Source organism: Lissotriton helveticus, chromosome 4_1 (genome assembly GCF_964261635.1).
Source record: "Lissotriton helveticus chromosome 4_1, aLisHel1.1, whole genome shotgun sequence".
Classification (NCBI taxonomy): Eukaryota; Metazoa; Chordata; class Amphibia; order Caudata; family Salamandridae; genus Lissotriton; species Lissotriton helveticus.
The window spans coordinates 165,376,382-165,395,128 of record NC_136063.1 but is presented as its reverse complement, the minus strand read 5'-3'; the positions used below and the strand labels follow the sequence as shown (position 1 = coordinate 165,395,128).

Genomic DNA, 18,747 nt, shown 5'->3' with positions numbered 1-18,747 from the left:
CCTAAGGCGTTGGGTATGCGCTCCCATCCACATTGGGGGTCCACTAAATCAATGATACTAGAAGGAATGAAGCATACATTACATTCCAAAGTATTCATATGCAATTTGGTAAGGAATAAGTCCTTGGTTCCAGGCAAAAGTTTGCTTAACCAATTTAGTAGTCGTCCATGATGGTTGCGCATGTATAGTTGGTACTATGAACAGCTGAGTACATTGAACATCCAGGTCAGCTGACGAGTGTTTAGTCCTTTTGGACCTTATTAAGGCTGATAAGTTTTGTAAGTCACAGGTCAGGCATCCAAGTTAATGACATTTGTTCAGTGTATATTATTTTCACTCAGCATTTTTAGAGTCAGGTATTACAAGGAAGAGATTCAGAATAAGGAGTACAATGTGGTCACTGTTAAGAAAGTAGAGGAGCCACCGAGAATCAGACACACCAGTTTGGGTGTGTTACACATCCAAAATGGTCCAACTCTGATTTTCGGTGACTTTGTGTGGCTTATCACAGCCTAAATTTCCATATGTGTTCATTTTTGCTTCTTACGTTGCATCTTGTCAGACGCAGGATTACTTACTAAACAATGACCACATTATACGCCTTCTCATACAATATTGCTTCCTATGACTGCTTGACTCTTGGCCCCCATACTTCGGAGGGTTTAGCACAGCCTAAATGTCCATATGTGTTTTATTTTGCCACCTAACCTGAAGCTTGTCTGACGTGAGCCTACTTCCTTAACAACAACCACATCTTACTCCTTCTCATACACTATAGCTTCCTAGTACTACTCCTCTGTCAGATTGTGGATTAACTGGGACAAATCCTGCTTTGCCTTCTTGTACTTTCGATTTGACCAGCTCCAAGACTTGGACCGTGATGAGGACCTGTAACGAGACAAGAGCAGGTCCACACCCTTCCCTTCAAGCGCAAACAGGGCTTGCACTATTTCTTACAGTGCTCGGCGACATACAGCTTCTCTTCATGTTCCCAGATTCACGAGGTCCCCTCGTCGTAGGACGAGTCTTACATCATGTGGATCTGTCACAGATATGTACTTGCAACAGTCCCAACAAGGGGACAGGACATGTTCCCTTGCACACTGGTTTTTGGACAAATGTGGAGAAAAAACTGGTCAACCAACAAGAGAAACGTGGGAGCGAGCTCCGGATCCTCATAGGAAGGCGAGGAAAGAAAGGAACTGATGTCGGAGCACAGAGATGGCACCTACCTGCGACTCTATTAGTAACTTCCGGGGCAGGAAGACGTCAATGCAGAGCTGCGCTGCATCACACACCAGCACGCTGGAGCAATGCAGTTTTAAATCTACTGCTTTCAGTCTGGTGCCTGCAGGTATTCTAAAGGTGAGCAATCTGCAGTTATGATTTTCCATGAAAAAGTCAACCATTTATCCTTTAGAAAGTCCCTCAAATCCATTTTCTCCAAACCCCACTGATAGTGTAGAAAATCCTAGGCATCTGGAGGCTTGCAATTACAGGTGCACTTTTAAATATCACATTTTATAGTGCACTGGATGTAATTGCAAGAAAACACATAATATTTAATTTGTAATGCTCACAATTTTTACAGTCTTCTATCCTATCAGACAACATTATTTGCAAGCATCTGCCCTCCGCTTGCTTTATTTTAATCTAAATGCCTCCCATTTGTGGTAACTTTATTTATAAATCGAGTACTCGCTGTGCTAATTTCTTTTTTGTGGACTAGCAGAAGCTGGTTGCTGTATCAAGCTATCATGCATGGGAAAAAGTTGAGATACTGCTGGAATTATAATTTTAAGAACAAATGTTTGTATCAACTAGCACAGGAGCGTACATCAGACGCCTCACTCAGATCATGCCTCGACTCCATTGCAAAACAGACATCTGATGTTAAATTAGACAAAAGCTGAATTTATGATGAATAATTGTGGTACAAAGTTACAGGTCCAGATTTTCTGAATGAAACCTAGAAGCATCTCTTAATGATGCAACACCAGGTATCTATTCACCAGTCATCCAAATAAACTCAAAGCTTTTCCAAGGACCATGTGTTGTTCCAATAGAACATTTTTCGTAGCTTCAAACCTCCCCTAACCCTAAATGTACATATGTATCTTCAACAATTAAGACTCTTCTGTCTCCCGTCAATGGTGGCCATTGGTAGCCAGCTCTCCGTCCTTTCAGACGCCACCATGGCTTCATTCAAGTTGTCCTATATGCTGATGTCAACTAGAACTGCACAAGACCATAAGGAAATTCAACCACATTACACTCACACTATAAGATCTCCATGGGTTTCATTGGCTTCCTTCCTGCCGACATGAAATTCAAATTCCACTGTGTAATCCAAAATTTTGACTTCAGCACAGGCTATCTGGTCACCAGAGATACAGCATTTGTCAACAAGAGTACTATCCACAGCTCATCATTCATTTGGCTAGAGATGCAGAAGGACCAGAAAGAAACACCACAGAATATATTAGCCCTCTCGCTAATACATTCCTGCTGCTCCATGACTAACCCTAAACCCACCACCTTTGCCAAAACCTATGCATACGCACTCATACACTCCCCCTTGTAATTCTACTTCTTTCCCTTGGGTCCATGTCAGAGCTAAACAGATATGCCATTGATGATGTGCATTTTCTGGTAACAGCTAAAACCTGTTTGCTTTTCTGCGTATCTTATCTTTCTCACACTTTTAGATCAACGTTGAGACACAACTAGGCCATTAAACAGCATTTTGAAAACCGATTGGAACGTGTAGCTAGTCCCAGTCAATCAAATCCAAGAGAATGGTCAACTTTGAATAGATATTTAATGCTTGTGGGCCATATGTATCAAGCTAATTAGCATTCGCAAAGGCCGAAATTCTGCGAATTTCGGCCTTTGCGAATGCTAATTAGACAAATGGTATGTATCAAACAAGTTTGATGCAAAATAATGAATAGCAAAATTTGCTAATCCTTATTTTGCGATTGCACTTAAGGAATTGCAAATTTTGCGATTCCTTAAATGCAATGTATCAAACAAAAAATATGCAAAAAATGCCATTAAGGATTAGCAAATTACCACCAACTTCTAGTTGGTGGTAATTTGCGAATTCTTATCAAAAAGCTTTTTTTTAAAAAAACAAAGGTGCCATATGACGCCCATACATGCCCTTAGGGCATGTATGTGCTCCATATGCCCCCAAATGTCTTTTTCAGGGGTGCAGCAGGGTGTTCTTGAGACACCCCTGCACCCTTGGAAAAATCCCTAATTTGCGATCAGCAAATTGCTAATTGCAAATTGCACTTTCATTCCTATGGGCCTCCTGGCCCATGGAAATGAAGGGGTAATTTGCGATTAACAATTTGCTAATCTCAAATTAGGAATGCTAAGGAATCGCTATTGAAAAGCGATTTTGTACATACATACCGTTTTGCATTTCCTAAATAGCGATTCCTTAAAATTCGCTATTTAGGAAATGCAAAATGGTTTGTTGATACATATGGCGGTTAGTGGTCTGTGATACTAACAGACACCTGCATCTGTTTCGGTTGGGCAAAAATGATCTTACAACTATTAACACAGGAGATGTCACTCTGATACCTCTGGTGCACCAACACTTTTACTTACTTCCTGTTACGGGCTTCCGTCAGCTCCATTAGCCGTTCCTGTGCTGCCCGCAATTCATCCAGCCGCTGCTGGTATCTAGAATCGCAATTATTGTTGCGCTCGCAGTTGGAAACCTGATTTGAAAGCTCATTAGCACGATCCCTCAGCTGCTGGATTGAGGAGTATAAGTTCTCGTCGTCTTCTTCCTGCATGAGTGCGCCAGCGCCACAATGAACAGAAAAGTGAAAAACAAAGTTATCAAAATTATAGTAGACATTTACGCAATCTTTCTTGATCCCCCAACAGATGGTTAATCCTCTAATGACAAAATTAGATATCAATAAGAGAAGCATAGGCAAAGTTTTAATATGAACAATACATACACCTAGAATATATAGAATGTTCTTGGCAAATCCTTATCTCCATCCTGCGAATAAAACTAAAAAAATGGACAACTCAATGTAGCAGAGAGGCCTTCCTCGTGGAATTCACATGTCTCATGTGAAAGGAAAGCTCATTACACTGAAACAAAAGAGTCAAGCTTGGCAGGAATCAGCACTGTTAGGTTGACAGCACTGATAACACAAGGTGAAGATCTGTTATTAATCAAACAACAAGGAAGTGGGCTTCTCTTAAAATTCTGGAAATATTCCCGAAAACATATACATCAACAATAAACAATAAAATACAATGAATTTCCTAAGTATAATTTATACATTACATTTCATCATAAAACGCATTTTAAAAAAAAAGGAATATCAACATAAAATACATAGCACATAATCGCAGTTGATTCTAGTCACCCCCCTCATTAAGCAAATCTCATGCTCTTACTAGAACTTACTCAGATCCAATAGCCCTCTATACTTTGCGTAGAGCACTCAGTACCAGAATTCCCATGTATCTGAGGCTTCCTAGGCTTTGTTTGGATTCTTTATAAAAAATATATGCTTCATATGTTTCTCTTCCCAGCACTTTTCAAGCAAAGGCTACCCCTGACATTCACCATCCACAGATGTAGACACTCAAACTACACACTCACACTCTTTCTAGCAAACACAACAGGCTGGTGTGCAAATCAAACCGCAATAATAGGAACATTTTGAATATTCATACGCAAAACCCTCTGTCCTCTTTATTTGCTTGACCCCTTCCTCACCAATTCTTAGCCTTGAGTGGTGTTTTCACAGCACCCCTGCCTCACATTCATACTGCCACAAACAGTTATTGCAACAAAGAGCACACACACGTATAATAACCCAGGCCTCTTGGCTTTGCCAAAGTGTGTTATTACACGAGGCGGGCAAACCAGCTAACACAGTCACTAAGAAGGGACCTGAAAACTGGGGTGCTCGTTCCTTGTTGGAAGAAATGAAAAATAAATTCAACATTTCATAACATTTATTTATTAGTTCTGGAATTGTACTGTTCCAAGTATATCCAAAAAGCACCTCAGAACACGTAGTTAACACGCCCTAAAGGACTGCTAACCAGTGTTGGCCCAGGCCAAGAATACAAAAAATCTCTATGGTGTATTTAAATGCATGTATAAATCCCCAAAGTGAACCATGCAATGGCAAAGCCAATCAATCTCTCCTATTAAAAACCCTTTTAAAAAAACAAGTGGTGTTCTATTGTCTTCGTCAATGCTCGTTTCCTAAGGAAGAAACTATTGCTATTTAGTACTGGCCAAAAAATAAATACACAAAAAGAGTGTGGTGTATACGTGGTCATGCATCATCACACATGTGCACCAATGCATCCTGAGCTATTTATGGTGAGTCTCGTATTGAGATGCCATGTGTTTTTTTTTTATAATTTCCAGATGCCAATCGTGGAGCAGTGAATCAAACTATAAAATACAAAGTTAATGAAGCGGCATTACAGAGAGAAGAAAGCTGGCAGAAAATTGCAGGTTCCAGGACCTTCTAAAAAGTGAAAAAATACTTTAAAACACAGGGTTGAGGGAGCACTGGAGTAGCGGTGCTGGGGTGGAGGAACTAAATACGATGTGCATCAGTGAGAAGGTAGTGTAGAAGTAACTAGTAAGGGGGCAACATGCTTAAAATAAAAAAACATTTAAAAAGCCAGCAAGAGAGGTGAGGACAGCAAGGGACCACAGTGCTGCCGAACAAAGTAAGCTGGGGCTGCGGTAAGCTGAGAGAAGAAGCTGAACCAACAACTGATTGTGCCGGCCTCCAGTAAGAAAGATCTAATGTGTATTCCAGGCTCAGATTCAGTCGACACAGGATGGCTACAAGAAACTGCCGTATTGGCATGGTGCAGGGAGAAAGAAAAAAATGACTGAGCTATTCTTACCGCCATGGGGCAGCTGCGGTTCTCTATAATTTCTGACTTAAACAGGGCAGCAATGCAGGATTGCTCGTTGTTGACCCCTCCGCTGCCTCCCTTCATTCGCCGTCTTTAATGTATTCCATAACCTGTGCGCGCGCGATGGGAATGCGGTGGGATGGCCCTTCATATGAACTCAGCTCAAGATATGCCTGACGCCCTCCCCATACCATTTTTAGAGGAATTTACAAGCCTTCACTGTATTAAAAAGTATGACAGGAAATAATTTTTGGCAAAACAGTGTCTGCTGGCGAAGCTGCAACACTTCGGTGACTGGCTCGCGGGCTTGCAACAGAAACCAGTGGAAATCACTGCCGCAGTCCAGCTCGGACAGGAAGCCAGGCAACCTGTGTTGGGACGGGGGCGGGACCACAAGAAGACAAGAAGCAGTCGGGAGCCTACTGTTGCCCGTGAAGCCAACCGGAAAAAGAAAGTGTGTGAGCCAGCGGGGCTTCCGTGCTCGTGGAGAGCCCCGTCTGCTGCTGAGCCTGTCCCGCCGACGAGAGAAAGACCCTGGTGAGCAGGGACTCTCAAGAGCAACGGGGGAGTCCTGAGTCAACCCGGTGAGTGTGTGCCACCCCGCATTTAGGGAGACAAGAGATGGGCGCTGCACGTGGTGAAAGCGTGCGTTCACATTTCCATGCGCGTGCCCATCTCTTGTCTCGCATGAGGCAAAATGGGAGGAGGCTCCCTGATAGACACGACTCGTATCGCCCCATCTCGCTGCTCAATATAGAAGCCAAGATACTGGCTAAAGCCCTAGCGAATCGGCTGCTTCCTTACATAGTGGACCTGGTACACCCCGACCAATCGGGCTTCATGCCCGGCAGGGCTACACGCCATAATATTCGGCGAGCGTGGGCTGCGATCGGGGCCATGGGAGCCATGGGTGAGCAGGCTGCTCTGTTGCTTGCAGACATTAATAAGGCGTTCGACTCGGTGAGCTGGACTTACCTGTTTGCGCTCCTACCCCGTCTCAACCTCGGCCCTGTTTTTCTATCCTATATTAAACTACTGTACACAGACATCACGGCCACTGTGCGTGTTGCAGGGGCCGTCTCGGAGACATTCCGTATTGGCCGGGGTACCCGCCAGGGATGCCCTCTCTCCCCCTATCTTTTCGCCCTGGCTATGGAGCCGTTGGCCGCCTGGGTGCGTATAGATGCGCAACTCCGAGGATTTGTGTGGCCCCGGGGCCTCTCCGATAGGATCGCGTTGTACGCGGATGACGTCCTTTTCTTCCTGACCGACCTGCGTCGCTCTGGGCCGCGGGTATTGGAAATAATGCGGGTTTTTGGTGACGTATCCGGCTTATACCTCAACCTCAGCAAATCCACCTTGTGGGTCCTGGGTGGTGGTGCAGTATCGGACCCCTGGACCTGCAAGTGGCCACTGGAGGCATGAAGTACCTAGGGGTGTTCCTGTCTGAATCCGCGACCCTCGCGTGGGAACGCTCGGTGCTGCCGGTATGGGAGCGGGTGCAGACCGACGTTAAAACATGGTCCCGGATGCCTCTTAACATCTTTGGCCGGTCCGCCATCTTTAAGATGGTGGCGCTTCCACGCCTTTTATACCAACTGCAAAATTATCCCCACTCGGTGCCGGCTTCCTGGTTTCGGCGAGTGAACTCGGTCCTGGGGCAATTCCTGTGGGCCGGGGGTTCGGCCAGGGTGGCGTTACGCACGTGCTTCCTTTCTACATACTGTGGGGGACTCGCCACCTCGGACCTTCTGTCCTACTACCAGGCAGCTCATCTCCTCGTCCTTAATGACTGGTGGTATGGTGATAGAGGCGACCCGGCATATGCATTAGAGCGTGCGCTTATGGGCGATAATACCCTCCATATGCTTCTCTACTCCGCCCGGCTGCGTCGGGGCTTGCCTAGTGTTACGAAGACAGTCTTCCTTGTTTGGCGTCAGGCATTGCGACGCATGGGCTGGTGGGGTAGGCTGACGGCGGAAACGCCGCTGTGGCGTAATGGCAGGTTGCCTGCCCTGGCCTCCTTGCCGAGTTTTGGTGGCTGGGATGCAATCGGGATATCGTCGCTGGGTGATGTGCTGTCTGGTGCTGCCCTTAAGTCGTTCCAGGTCCTAAGTGAGGAGTTCCACTTGCCGCGGACTCAGTTCTTCCGTTACCTACAGCTGCGGCATGCACTCACACCGTACATTGCCGACCTGGAGTCGCTCCCTGACTTTAGCCCCATTGAGGCGAAGCTGTTCATGGGGGAGCTTGGGGAAAAAAAGGTGTCCCGCATTTACCAGACTATGGTCACCCACTGCGCCTCCGACCTTCTTCCCCTGCGGACGGCATGGGAAGCTGATGTCGGGTCACTAGACGAAGATGACTGGCGAGAGGCCCTGGAATCCCCGCGTGGGACGGCGATCGCGATGAGGCTCAGGTTCATCCAATTTAAGGTCCTCCACAGGGCCTATTTTACGCGTGAACGCCTCTGGAAGGCTGGACTGATTGCATCGCCGGAATGCTTGCGATGTGGTGCGGAGGTTGGCTCGCTGCTTCATACCCTGTGGCTGTGTCCTAGGCTTGCTGGCTTTTGGAGAGGTGTGTGGAGCTGTTTGTCTGAAGTGTTAGGATGGGACTTGCCCCGAACACATCGCTTAGGTTTGCTTCATATTCTCGAGGGGGTGGGAGGGAATCGCTATAAGCGCCACCTACTGCTGTTGGGGTTGGTACTGGCCAAGAGAGACCTAGCGCGGGCGTGGAAGGATGAACGGGCTCCCCCCCTGTGTGTTTGGAGGGCGGGTCTGGACTTTTGCATGGGCCTGGAGCGCCCTATCTTTGAAGCGCGTGGGTGCCCCCGCAAACACTTTCGGATTTGGAAAAGATGGGCTGAGTATAGAGACTTGCCGCTTGACCCCCCCGTTGACCCTGAGGAAGAACTCTGAGCTTCCCCCTTAATGTAGGCCTGTATCTGGTGCCAGACCGACCACTCCGTACGTCTTTACAGCTGTTTCTTCTTCGCATGTGCATGGGGTTAGGGAGGGATTGTGGGGTGGGATTGGTTGAGGGCGGTTGGGTGTTGGGGATGGGAATGGGTGGGAGTGGGTTGCTTCAAAGCGATGGAAATATGTTTGACTCAGATTCCGATCCTGTGTTATGTGATGTCTTCATCTGCGTGGTGGTTTCTCCTGACTGTGGGGTACCACATTCATTGCCTTGCCTGATTATTCAATAAAATCTGTTGTGAAAAAAAAAAAATGGGAGGAGGCTGTGCTTCTTGCTTGTAATTGCGTGCTGCTTTAAAACTGATGAGTTATAACTTCTAATAAAGAAATAGAAACAAATAAACATTAGTAACTAGGTGGACCAAAGGTCTGCAATCCAGTTGTTTCGAGTCAAGTGATAGTGTGCCCTTAATTTGTGTATTTTCTTTATTAGCAGCAGCTTGTCCGTGACTACGTTCCAATATTAGCAGAGATCTTACTGAAAACACATTTCGCATAAATAAGGAGAGCTATGTATAAAAGTTACAGGTGCTCTTAATTTGTGTGCGGTAAACATGAGTTCGGCACGGTTTACTCGAGGCTGGTTGTGAGATAGGACGCGTACGAGGAAAATAGATATTGTACAAGTTAACGGAGCCCTTAATTTGATTGCACAACATAGCGGTTAGCCCGGTAGTACTGACGGTTAGCTGTGGACAAAGGGCGTATACTAGCAAAATAAATAGTAATGAGGTACATTGGTATTGGAGGTTGTTTGTGGGCAAAAGACAATGAGGTACGGTGGTATGGGAGGTTGTTTGTGGGCAAAAGACACATAGGAGCAAAATAGATATTGTATTGGATGTACAAAAGTTACCGGTGCCCTTAATTTTTTGGCGCAATACATTTGTTAAACACTGCGGCAATGATAGTTGAATGGTGTAACGACGTATAGTAGTGTAGAGATTGCACAAGCAGCCGCATAGGCAGCAGAGAGTTTGCTAAAAGTCTTAGTAGCACTTTACAAATGCTGATACAATCTAGTAAACGCGTGTGCACTATGAATTAGCACGATTTGTAATATCACGTAAGAATGATAAAAGCGGAAACAATCTATTAAAATCGTGTGCACTATGAATTAGCACGATTTGTAATATCACGTAAGAATGAATGTCAAATGGAGCCTCTACAATATGGCGCCAGTGAGACGGCCGCTGATGCCCTCACCACAAAGCCGGAAAAACAAACAGTAATTATCTCGGCATGCCGCCAGGCGCCTCACATGCTGCTGAATGCTAGCGCGTCTTCCGGAGCACGTTCACACACTTGCCTCAACCCTAATTAACGCGCACCAGCTGTACACAAATTGTAGCAAGCGCGTCTCAGAAGAGCGTCCACAGACGACAAAGGCCAAAGCCATGCACGTGCCCCGGTCTGTACCACTTCGCAGGCAAGTCCCTGACAATAGATCTCGCTGGCGACAGCGCTTTCGCACTGCATCGCCAGGCGAGACCTAAAAAGAAACATTCTCTGATAGTTGCTAGAGACGCAGTACCTGTTTTCTCCATTTTCAAGATCGGTGGTACTTGTTGCAACAAATAAAATGGCCACCTCTTCATTTGTAGGTGCTCAAAGACTGATCTTCCAGCTCCTGCTGGTTGACACAATCCATCTTGCCTTTATGCAGCCCACCTCTACATTTTTTTCCATACAGTTGTTTTCCTTTCACGTTACTGTGATTTTCTGTTAGAAAAAAGGGTCATACAGAAAGTTAAATACCCAGTAGGATGTGCTTCTTGCTTGTAATTGCGTGCTGCTTCAAAACTGATGAGTTATAACTTCTAATAAAGAAATAGAAACAAATAAACACTGGAAGATGCTGTGTTCCAGAAAGAGTTGATATCGATCTGATAGTTGCTATCTGCTTACAGCACACTGCATGTTACAGTGATGGAAACATCTTTCATGTTTGGATTGTTCTAAATTGTGACCAAGGGCCTCAAGCAACAAAAAGGATCCTGAAAATCCTTTCCTACATAGAATAGTCTATTTACAAATAGAACTGGTTGCATTCTCCTCAAAGCCATTGATTTAATTGTCAGTCCTAGAATTGCAGGGACTCAAATCTGAGGCTTCAAATCCAGTAGTAGTGTTTCTGATATGCAGAACCACTAAACTATATGAACATAGTACTCTTGTGTTAAGAATTCTTCCTAACAGGGTGAGGAGAAAGCCTGTGTTAATCTTCTCACCGGGGGGCTTAGCTATGAGAGACCTGCAACACTCTGCGTGGCTTTGAGTGGCCTCATAATTCAGGAGTAAGGCAACGCAGAGCAAATCGCTGCCTTGTCTTACTCTGTGCCGAGGTGGAGTACTATGGGTATTGCGGTGGGTTTTTCCAAGCAACACCCAAGCATTCTGACGCTGCTCCTGATTTGACAAAAACTTGTAAACCTGGGAAAGTGCCAAATCCATACGCCTCCCCATGTGAGGTATAACAAGGCGAAATATGTTTATTTCCCCTCGTTTTTTCGTCTTTCTATGTGTGCTGCATTTTGAAGCACACATACAAATAGGAAAATGCCTCTTAAGATTGTTTTTGTACAGAAAGGTTCTTAGAAAGGTTGCTTAAATATCGTGCATTCCTGCCCTTTCACTTTGGCCCACGGCATCGCAACAAGTTGCCTGGTTGTGCTGCCCTATGCTAAAATCCCATAACTAACCACCTGGGTGTGTAAGAGAATGAGGCAAGATAAACTGCAGTAGAATCAGAGAATTATAATAAAATTATTTAAATCCACACTTTGCTGCATTACTAAATATATCTCTGTAGTTTTGATAGTGAAGTAGACTGTGGATTGGGGATTCAGATTCGAGTATGACTTTTGCACTTGTAACAGCTTGAAAGATTCAATTTATAGCTATGGTGGGCTAGTGTTTGTTTAGCACAGTTACATAACTTAAACTTTGCTTAAACTAAATTTTTTAAAACATAAAATTCCAAACAAAGTGTGAATTGAGCCACTTTATTAATGCAGGCACACCATATGCTCTATTCTGAATTCCAATGTTTCTGTGCTTTTTGTGCAAGCCCAGTTTGACATCAGAAAGGATTTCAATTTAATTAACTAATAACGCCCTAACATCGAAAGCCGAAAAAAGAAACAATTTAATCTTACACCACGCCTGCACCTCTGTGAAATCAAGTTTCACCAAACACTCAATTAGTAAGAACATATGTAGAATAAATGACATTTTAAACAACCACGTGGCAAAAGAAAAAAGACTAATAACCATTAAAATCTTCTTCAATGAAAATCCAACAGACTTAGCCCCAAAACTCCTTTGAGCTACCATGAAATTCACTACTAAAGGTCTTATGATCATTAACACGCATAACAAAAATAAATACAATTAAAAAGTTGGACGCTCTAGAGCAGTGGTTCTTGACCTGTGGTCCGAGGCGCCCTGTGGGCCTAAAAGGCATAGTCAGTGTACTCAACATTAATAGAGTAAATACAAATAAGGAAGTGACATTGAAAAGTTGAAAACTTTTTCCATATTTGATTGTGAACTGCACAAACTATTTCAATATTTGAGCATCTGTGCAATGTATACTTGTTTTTGTATTCTTGTGCATTGTTTTGAGGTCCAAATCAAAGACATTGCTTAGGCTAGGGGTCCCTAGCTCTCAATAATGACTCTGTGGGGGTACCCGGATTCCATTAATTACTCAGTGGGGTTCCGCAGACATCAAAAGGTTAAGAAACACTGCCCTAGAGAAAGACATCAGTCCCTGGATCACACTCGCATGCCTTCCAAAGGCAAAACCATTCTACACAAACTAAGGGGCATATTACCAACAACTAGCGATAATTTTTGTCTCTAACTTGTTTAGAGACAAAAATTATCGCCGCACATCGGCGATTTTTATCGCAGATAAACCTTGCTATTAGCAAGGTTTATCGCAAATGCGATAAAAAACGCCCGCAATGCATGAATATCGCTGAAAAGTCAGCGATATTCATGCATTATCGAGCAAATGCTCTTAGCCATGTTATCCACCTCCCATTGGATAACATGGCTAAGAACTGCTCAGGGCAGGTGTTAGCTTTTGGAGATATTCGCGCTTAGCGCAAATATCTCCAAAAGTTGGTAATAGGAGATAGCGATGTTAGCGACTGTTTCCAGTCGCTAACATCTTGGCACGCCCACTTTGCATATCATTAGTGATAAATATCACTGACATGCAAAGTGGGGCCCATGATGGTCGCTATCTCCTATTAGCTGTCGCTAACTGGTGTTAGCGACAGCTTGGTAATAGGGAGATAATTTTATCTCCGCTTTCTTGGCTTTTAAAGCCAAAAAAGCGGAGATAAAACCCCTTGATAATATACCCCTAAATTCCCTAAAATATGAGTGCAACAAAATCATCAGTGAGAGAGCTCGTTTATGGGTTATAAATCTCAGGGTCAAAAAAGAATGGAAATTGAATAAAGCAGGTAAGACCCTATCAAACTACCTTATGGCCACAGGTAATAAATGTAACATTTTAGCACTTAAAGGTAAAACAGGGCAAACTAAAAGCAACTCCAAAAATATCCAAGCATGGTTTCACGAGTTTTTCTGTACTCTGTATAATACAAAAATGCAACCATCTGAAATAGATAGTCAAGTCTTCATGGATAAACTACAACAAACTCTGTTAGACAATAATTCAAAATCAGAGAGCTTAGTAACAAAAACAATTGAAAAATCATTAAGTCAACCCACTCAAAAGTGGTAATAACTAGGTCCTGAAGGGCTGCTGCCAAGCATTTATAAAAGTTACCAAGCACAATTATTAAACGACATAAGAGCAGTCTTCACATATTTTGAGAGATCTGAAACAATCGGGGGCAGGGCCTCAGGCTCACTATTGCGGTGATTCATAAAATAGGTAAGGACCCCTTAGAAAATAATAATTATAGGCCCATATTGCTATTTAATATAGACTGTAAAATATATCTTAAAATCCTTGCCTCAGACTTAAGGAGGTTCTGACAATTCTAATTTGTCACACACAGACAGGGTTTGCATAGGTAGACTTGTATACTATAATATAAAATTATTTGGACAAGCTTTAGAATAAGACAAATGACTGACCTTCACTATAATAGCCATGGCCTTGGATGCAGAGAAATACTTCAATATGTTATTGTGCACCTTCCTGCATTCAGAGCCACGTAAATATGACCTCACAGCCTCTTTCAAATGATTGATCTTCGCCCTATATGCCCATCCAACAGCACGTATTTACCACACGACCTTAGGGGAGAGGATGTAGCCTTACGGCTAGAGCAGTTTACCTCAAAGCTGGGGAACCGGGTTCGAGTCTCTGCAACCACGATCAACATCCTGTGATTCTGGGCAAATCACTTAATCTCCTGTGCCTAACAAAAATGAATATGTCCATCTGTATTGAAACTGGTACTCATGTAAAGGGCTCTGATACCCGATTTCTAGGGTCTAGTTCACGCTATATAAAACTTTACAAAAAAAAAAAGTATCAATGGAACACTCTCAGAGAAATTTAGTCTGTCATAGGACACCAAACAAGGATGCCCACTCTCACCCCTTTTATTTTTATTAGCTATTGAATCCCTGCTAGTAACTATCCACTCTAACCAAAACATCAAAAGGATCCTGTTCCCCTCCGCAACCCAAAAGATATACATAGATACCAATGCCATGATTAAATGTTGTATTGACTGGATGTGTACTGAACAAACAATGATTCATACATCCAAAAATGTTGCCAACATGTTTCAGCCAATTTTAACAAGCCCATAAGGGTCTACGTCTGTCTTCAGGACCGCTACAATCTGTGCCAATGTGCAGTCATTTGTAAAAACATGCACATGGAAGTGGAGGCCTAAGGCTCTCCTACTTGTTCAGTTGCTATGCATGTGAAGTGGTTAAAAAGAGAAGAAAAAAAAGTATATATATATATATATATACACACATATATATATATATATATATACACATATTTTAATACTAATAATATTTTATTATATTTTTGCTTCAAGCGACACACAACCATTGGTGAGTACAGCGGAACACATACACACTATGGTGTGACCTCATGCTGTGGTGTACATGGCACACAGTAAATACATGAAGCACATGCATACCGGAACGCACAACTTTAAGGGTGCAAACATGTATGTATAGGAAGCGAACTCAATGGATGTGTGCACAATCAGTGGCCTAACTAACCCTACTTGTTCTTTATTTAGGCCATCAGCATAGAAGGGGGAGAGGGCACTTCCCTGTAGTCATACACTTGACAAGGATGGTAAAATCACGAAATTAACAAACTTTCACACGAAGAATTCCTTTATTGACTTCTGCATTAGGACATGTCCTATAATTCCTAATGACAATGAGAATATTGTACAGGACTGACTTAAATAGTATTCATATTGGTATCTTACAGTTCACCTCTTTTAATTGGTAATCGGGCGTAGATTCTTTTAATGCTTACCTCATATAACCACCCAAGTGTCCAAACTGCACCCAACAACATTCAACTTACTTCACTTCTTATAATATCCTATATAACTGGTTTGATGGCTTCTTACAAGCCCCAAATATTCTAAATGAACCCAAAACCCCACAGCTTACTTCATCAAAGGTACAGTGCTGCTAGATGCACATAGTCCTTGTTAACTCTGCTGCGCCAAAGAACCAAAAGGTAGTTGCCTACGCAGATGATGTTTTAATCTTCTATGAAGAAGCAGACTGTTAGTCCACAAATTCTTTACACAATGAATTTATACGCAAAAGTAACAGGATAGTTTTTAACCGTGAGACAACGGAAGTCTCCCCCTTAAACTGCATATGCCTGCAAGCAAAAGTGTCCTGAAATGGCCTGAAATGGCAATCAAAGACATCAAACATCTGGGCATATGGTTAAAAAACAACCTAGAAATCTCAAGAGATAATACTGAGAATAGCACCATTTTCAGCCATAAGAGAAGTGCTGCCTGGTCCTGTGCTGACCTGACATAAGGGTAAGAAATCATAAGGTTAATCATTCATGTGTCTAGAGAAAGGTATTTGCAGGATAGATAGGTTTTAATGAAAAAACTTCTCAGGGCCTTAATTACGTGCACCCACAAAAATTGGGTTTCATTGATTTATACTGTATCCCTCTTCTTTCTTTCTCTTGTGCACTTCAGGTATTCTCCGAAATATTAATTGGACCGGTATGGTGCAAATTTTCACCTTGTTTGTATATATACCATTGCCCTATAGTTCTACCCTGAAGAAGACCCTAGAGCATTTAGGCTCATATTGAGGTCGAATCATGTTGGTAACATGTACATTCAAGGTCAGGTGATCCATTGAATTCCACCTAATGACCGATTTGTTCTTAGTGTTTATAAACATACCAGAGGTACTCGCTGAATAAATCATATTTTGAGTATACCGCTAGGTATATTTTATATTCACTTTTGCCCCCCAAAAAAACAGGTCCTAGAGTACTGTCCTCAGCTGAGATTTATAGGAAATCCCAGGGATAGACTAGCTTTCCCTGGTCGAGTCCACCAGACGGCATTGCTCCTACCCTGGTGTGAGAGGATGTCAAATGGTGAAGCATGCCTCGATAAGTTGAAGGTGAGACGACCTCTCAAAAGTCTTTTGATGACCCACATCCAGGAGTAGTCAGGAAACCAAATAGGACATAGCTTGCACAACAATATGTGTTATGCTACATAAGGGTAAGAAAGCCATCAAGAGCATTCAGCTATGGGTGTTCTGGGGCCTCGGGTACAACAACTGTTCCCAGGCACAACCAGAAGCCCAAGATGAGACTTCTGCTCCTTGGAGTGGTAGTGGCACAAAGGAGTGGGCATTGTTTAAACCGACAAAGGCATGGCCCAACCAAATAGCCCTGCACTATGAAGAAAGATGCCACTAGAGAAGTGAGAAGAACGAGAGAGAGTTCCTTGCTTTTCAAAGTACAAAATTGGTCTGCAAAGAGGAAGATGTACCTCTTTCAGGGCAGTCAGATAACGCTGAAGCGTCCCTTTGTCTGTGTCTAGCACAGATTTTGTGCTATAAGGTACCCTACAGGGACAAAAAACTATCCAAAGAAATACCTTAAAACTTGTTATGTGTGTTATTTTTTTTCTCAAAGCCCTATCTACAAATATTAGGAGATATGGATTTGCGTCAAAACCCATGGGTTGCTGCATGAGAACACCCTTGTACCACTCATGGGACACCCGCTTGACACAAAGTAATGGGAAGTACTCCTTTTTGGCAACTTTCCAGCTTAAAAATCTTGCCCTGGAAAAGAATAAAGATATAAACTCTTTGCTGCTCTTTTCTTTTGCAGACTGCCTGACAAAGTGTTCATACAATTTTCCCCAAAGGGTCTTATTTACAGTTTAGCAAAACAGGACGTCTGCCAAAAAGTGGCAGATGTCCGTCAACAGTATTTAGTGAACTTTTGACATCAATGGACTTCCACCACTTTTTGGCAGATGTTCCACATTTACCCAACTCTAAATAAGGTCCTAAAAGTGTCCATGATGAAAGGCTTTCTGATGCAGTCTGTGTCTCCACAAATGGAACTACTTGATAGCTGAGGAGCTCTGTCAGCAGGTATGGAGAGGGGTGTGTCTAGGCACCAGAGGCCCACAAAGAGGCAATGCAGATTTGGAACCATAGTGGCTGTGCGGAGTGAAGCAGAGCAACGAGAGCTGGTGGTGTTGATGGCAGATGATAGGAAAGGAAAACATTTTACCCGACAGCCAAGAAACTTAGAAACAACTTTTAATAGATCAAGAGGGACCTGTTCAGTCTAGAGTTGGAAGCATCTTTGTTGTTTCCTCCTAAGTTTAGAGTTAGGGACAAGGCGAAAACTTACATTTTTGTATAACCAAACCTCACCATAGACTGTTTGCCTGCAAAGAAAATGTCTGAAGAATGACATGGGGGTAACAGTGAAGAAACCTGTGCATGGTCATTCTGGATATCCTACTCTGATGTTTCACCCTGGAGTCTCGTTAGAATTAAATTTCTGAGTTTGCTCTCAGGGAAAGCTCCAGAGGAACATTTACCCCCTATCTTGAAGAACTATTCAAAGGCACAGTTGGTTAGTTTCCCGCTTGACTCTAATCCCCCATCAATTCTACCTGAGTAGAAACTGAATGTCTCAACATATTGAGTACTTAATTAGCTTAATAATTTATGGTGAATACCAGAGATAACAAGGCAGCTGGTACAGTTGGTATCTATTTTGTGCATAAGTTACTAAGGAAAGATTGTAACGTTACTTATCTTTCTGAATTATAAATAAAATACCTGAAAAAATTAATGGACATGCAGATAATTGATATTGAAGAAACAGAAACCATGAAGACCCAAAAAAAGCTGATGAGATCAGGAACTAAGAGAAAATTGCCTACTTTATGTGATTGTTTCTAATCCACATTTGAAGCGGACAACAACCTGACGGAGCCAGTCCACCTATATTTTAGTAGAATGCGGACTATCATCACAGAAAGCATTTACAATTATGACAGCGTATGATAAAGGATCCACGACTGAATCTAGGGACTGGACAAGTTACTACAGGAGGCCGAAAGAGAATATTTGTTTACCTTGGCGTTCACAATCTCGATGTGGAGAAGCAGGGAGGCGAGTTCCAGCTCCTCGCTGTAGCTGTTTCGCAAAGGCACAGACCGGTAACCTAGAAGGAATTAAAGGAAAAGGACGTGTAGAACAGGTCTTAACAGAAGGGGGATTCACCAATAAATGATGGTTTCTCAGTTGTGAAGACAGGTATGTTTTT

The 18,747-nt window shown here is 43.1% G+C and overlaps 1 protein-coding gene across 1 annotated transcript in view; it reads right to left on the bottom strand.

The window, feature by feature from the left end:
- The window catches only part of LOC144828457 (1-phosphatidylinositol 4,5-bisphosphate phosphodiesterase gamma-1-like), a 617,664-nt gene that overhangs the window by 25,545 nt on the left and 573,372 nt on the right, over positions 1-18,747 (bottom strand). Inside the window, exons 31-32 of the mRNA XM_078686634.1 lie at positions 18,557-18,645; positions 3,625-3,809 (exon numbers count right to left, since the gene is read on the bottom strand). Of these exons, the coding sequence (XP_078542760.1) occupies positions 3,625-3,809; positions 18,557-18,645 (274 nt within the window). The remainder of the gene's footprint in view (positions 1-3,624; positions 3,810-18,556; positions 18,646-18,747) is intronic.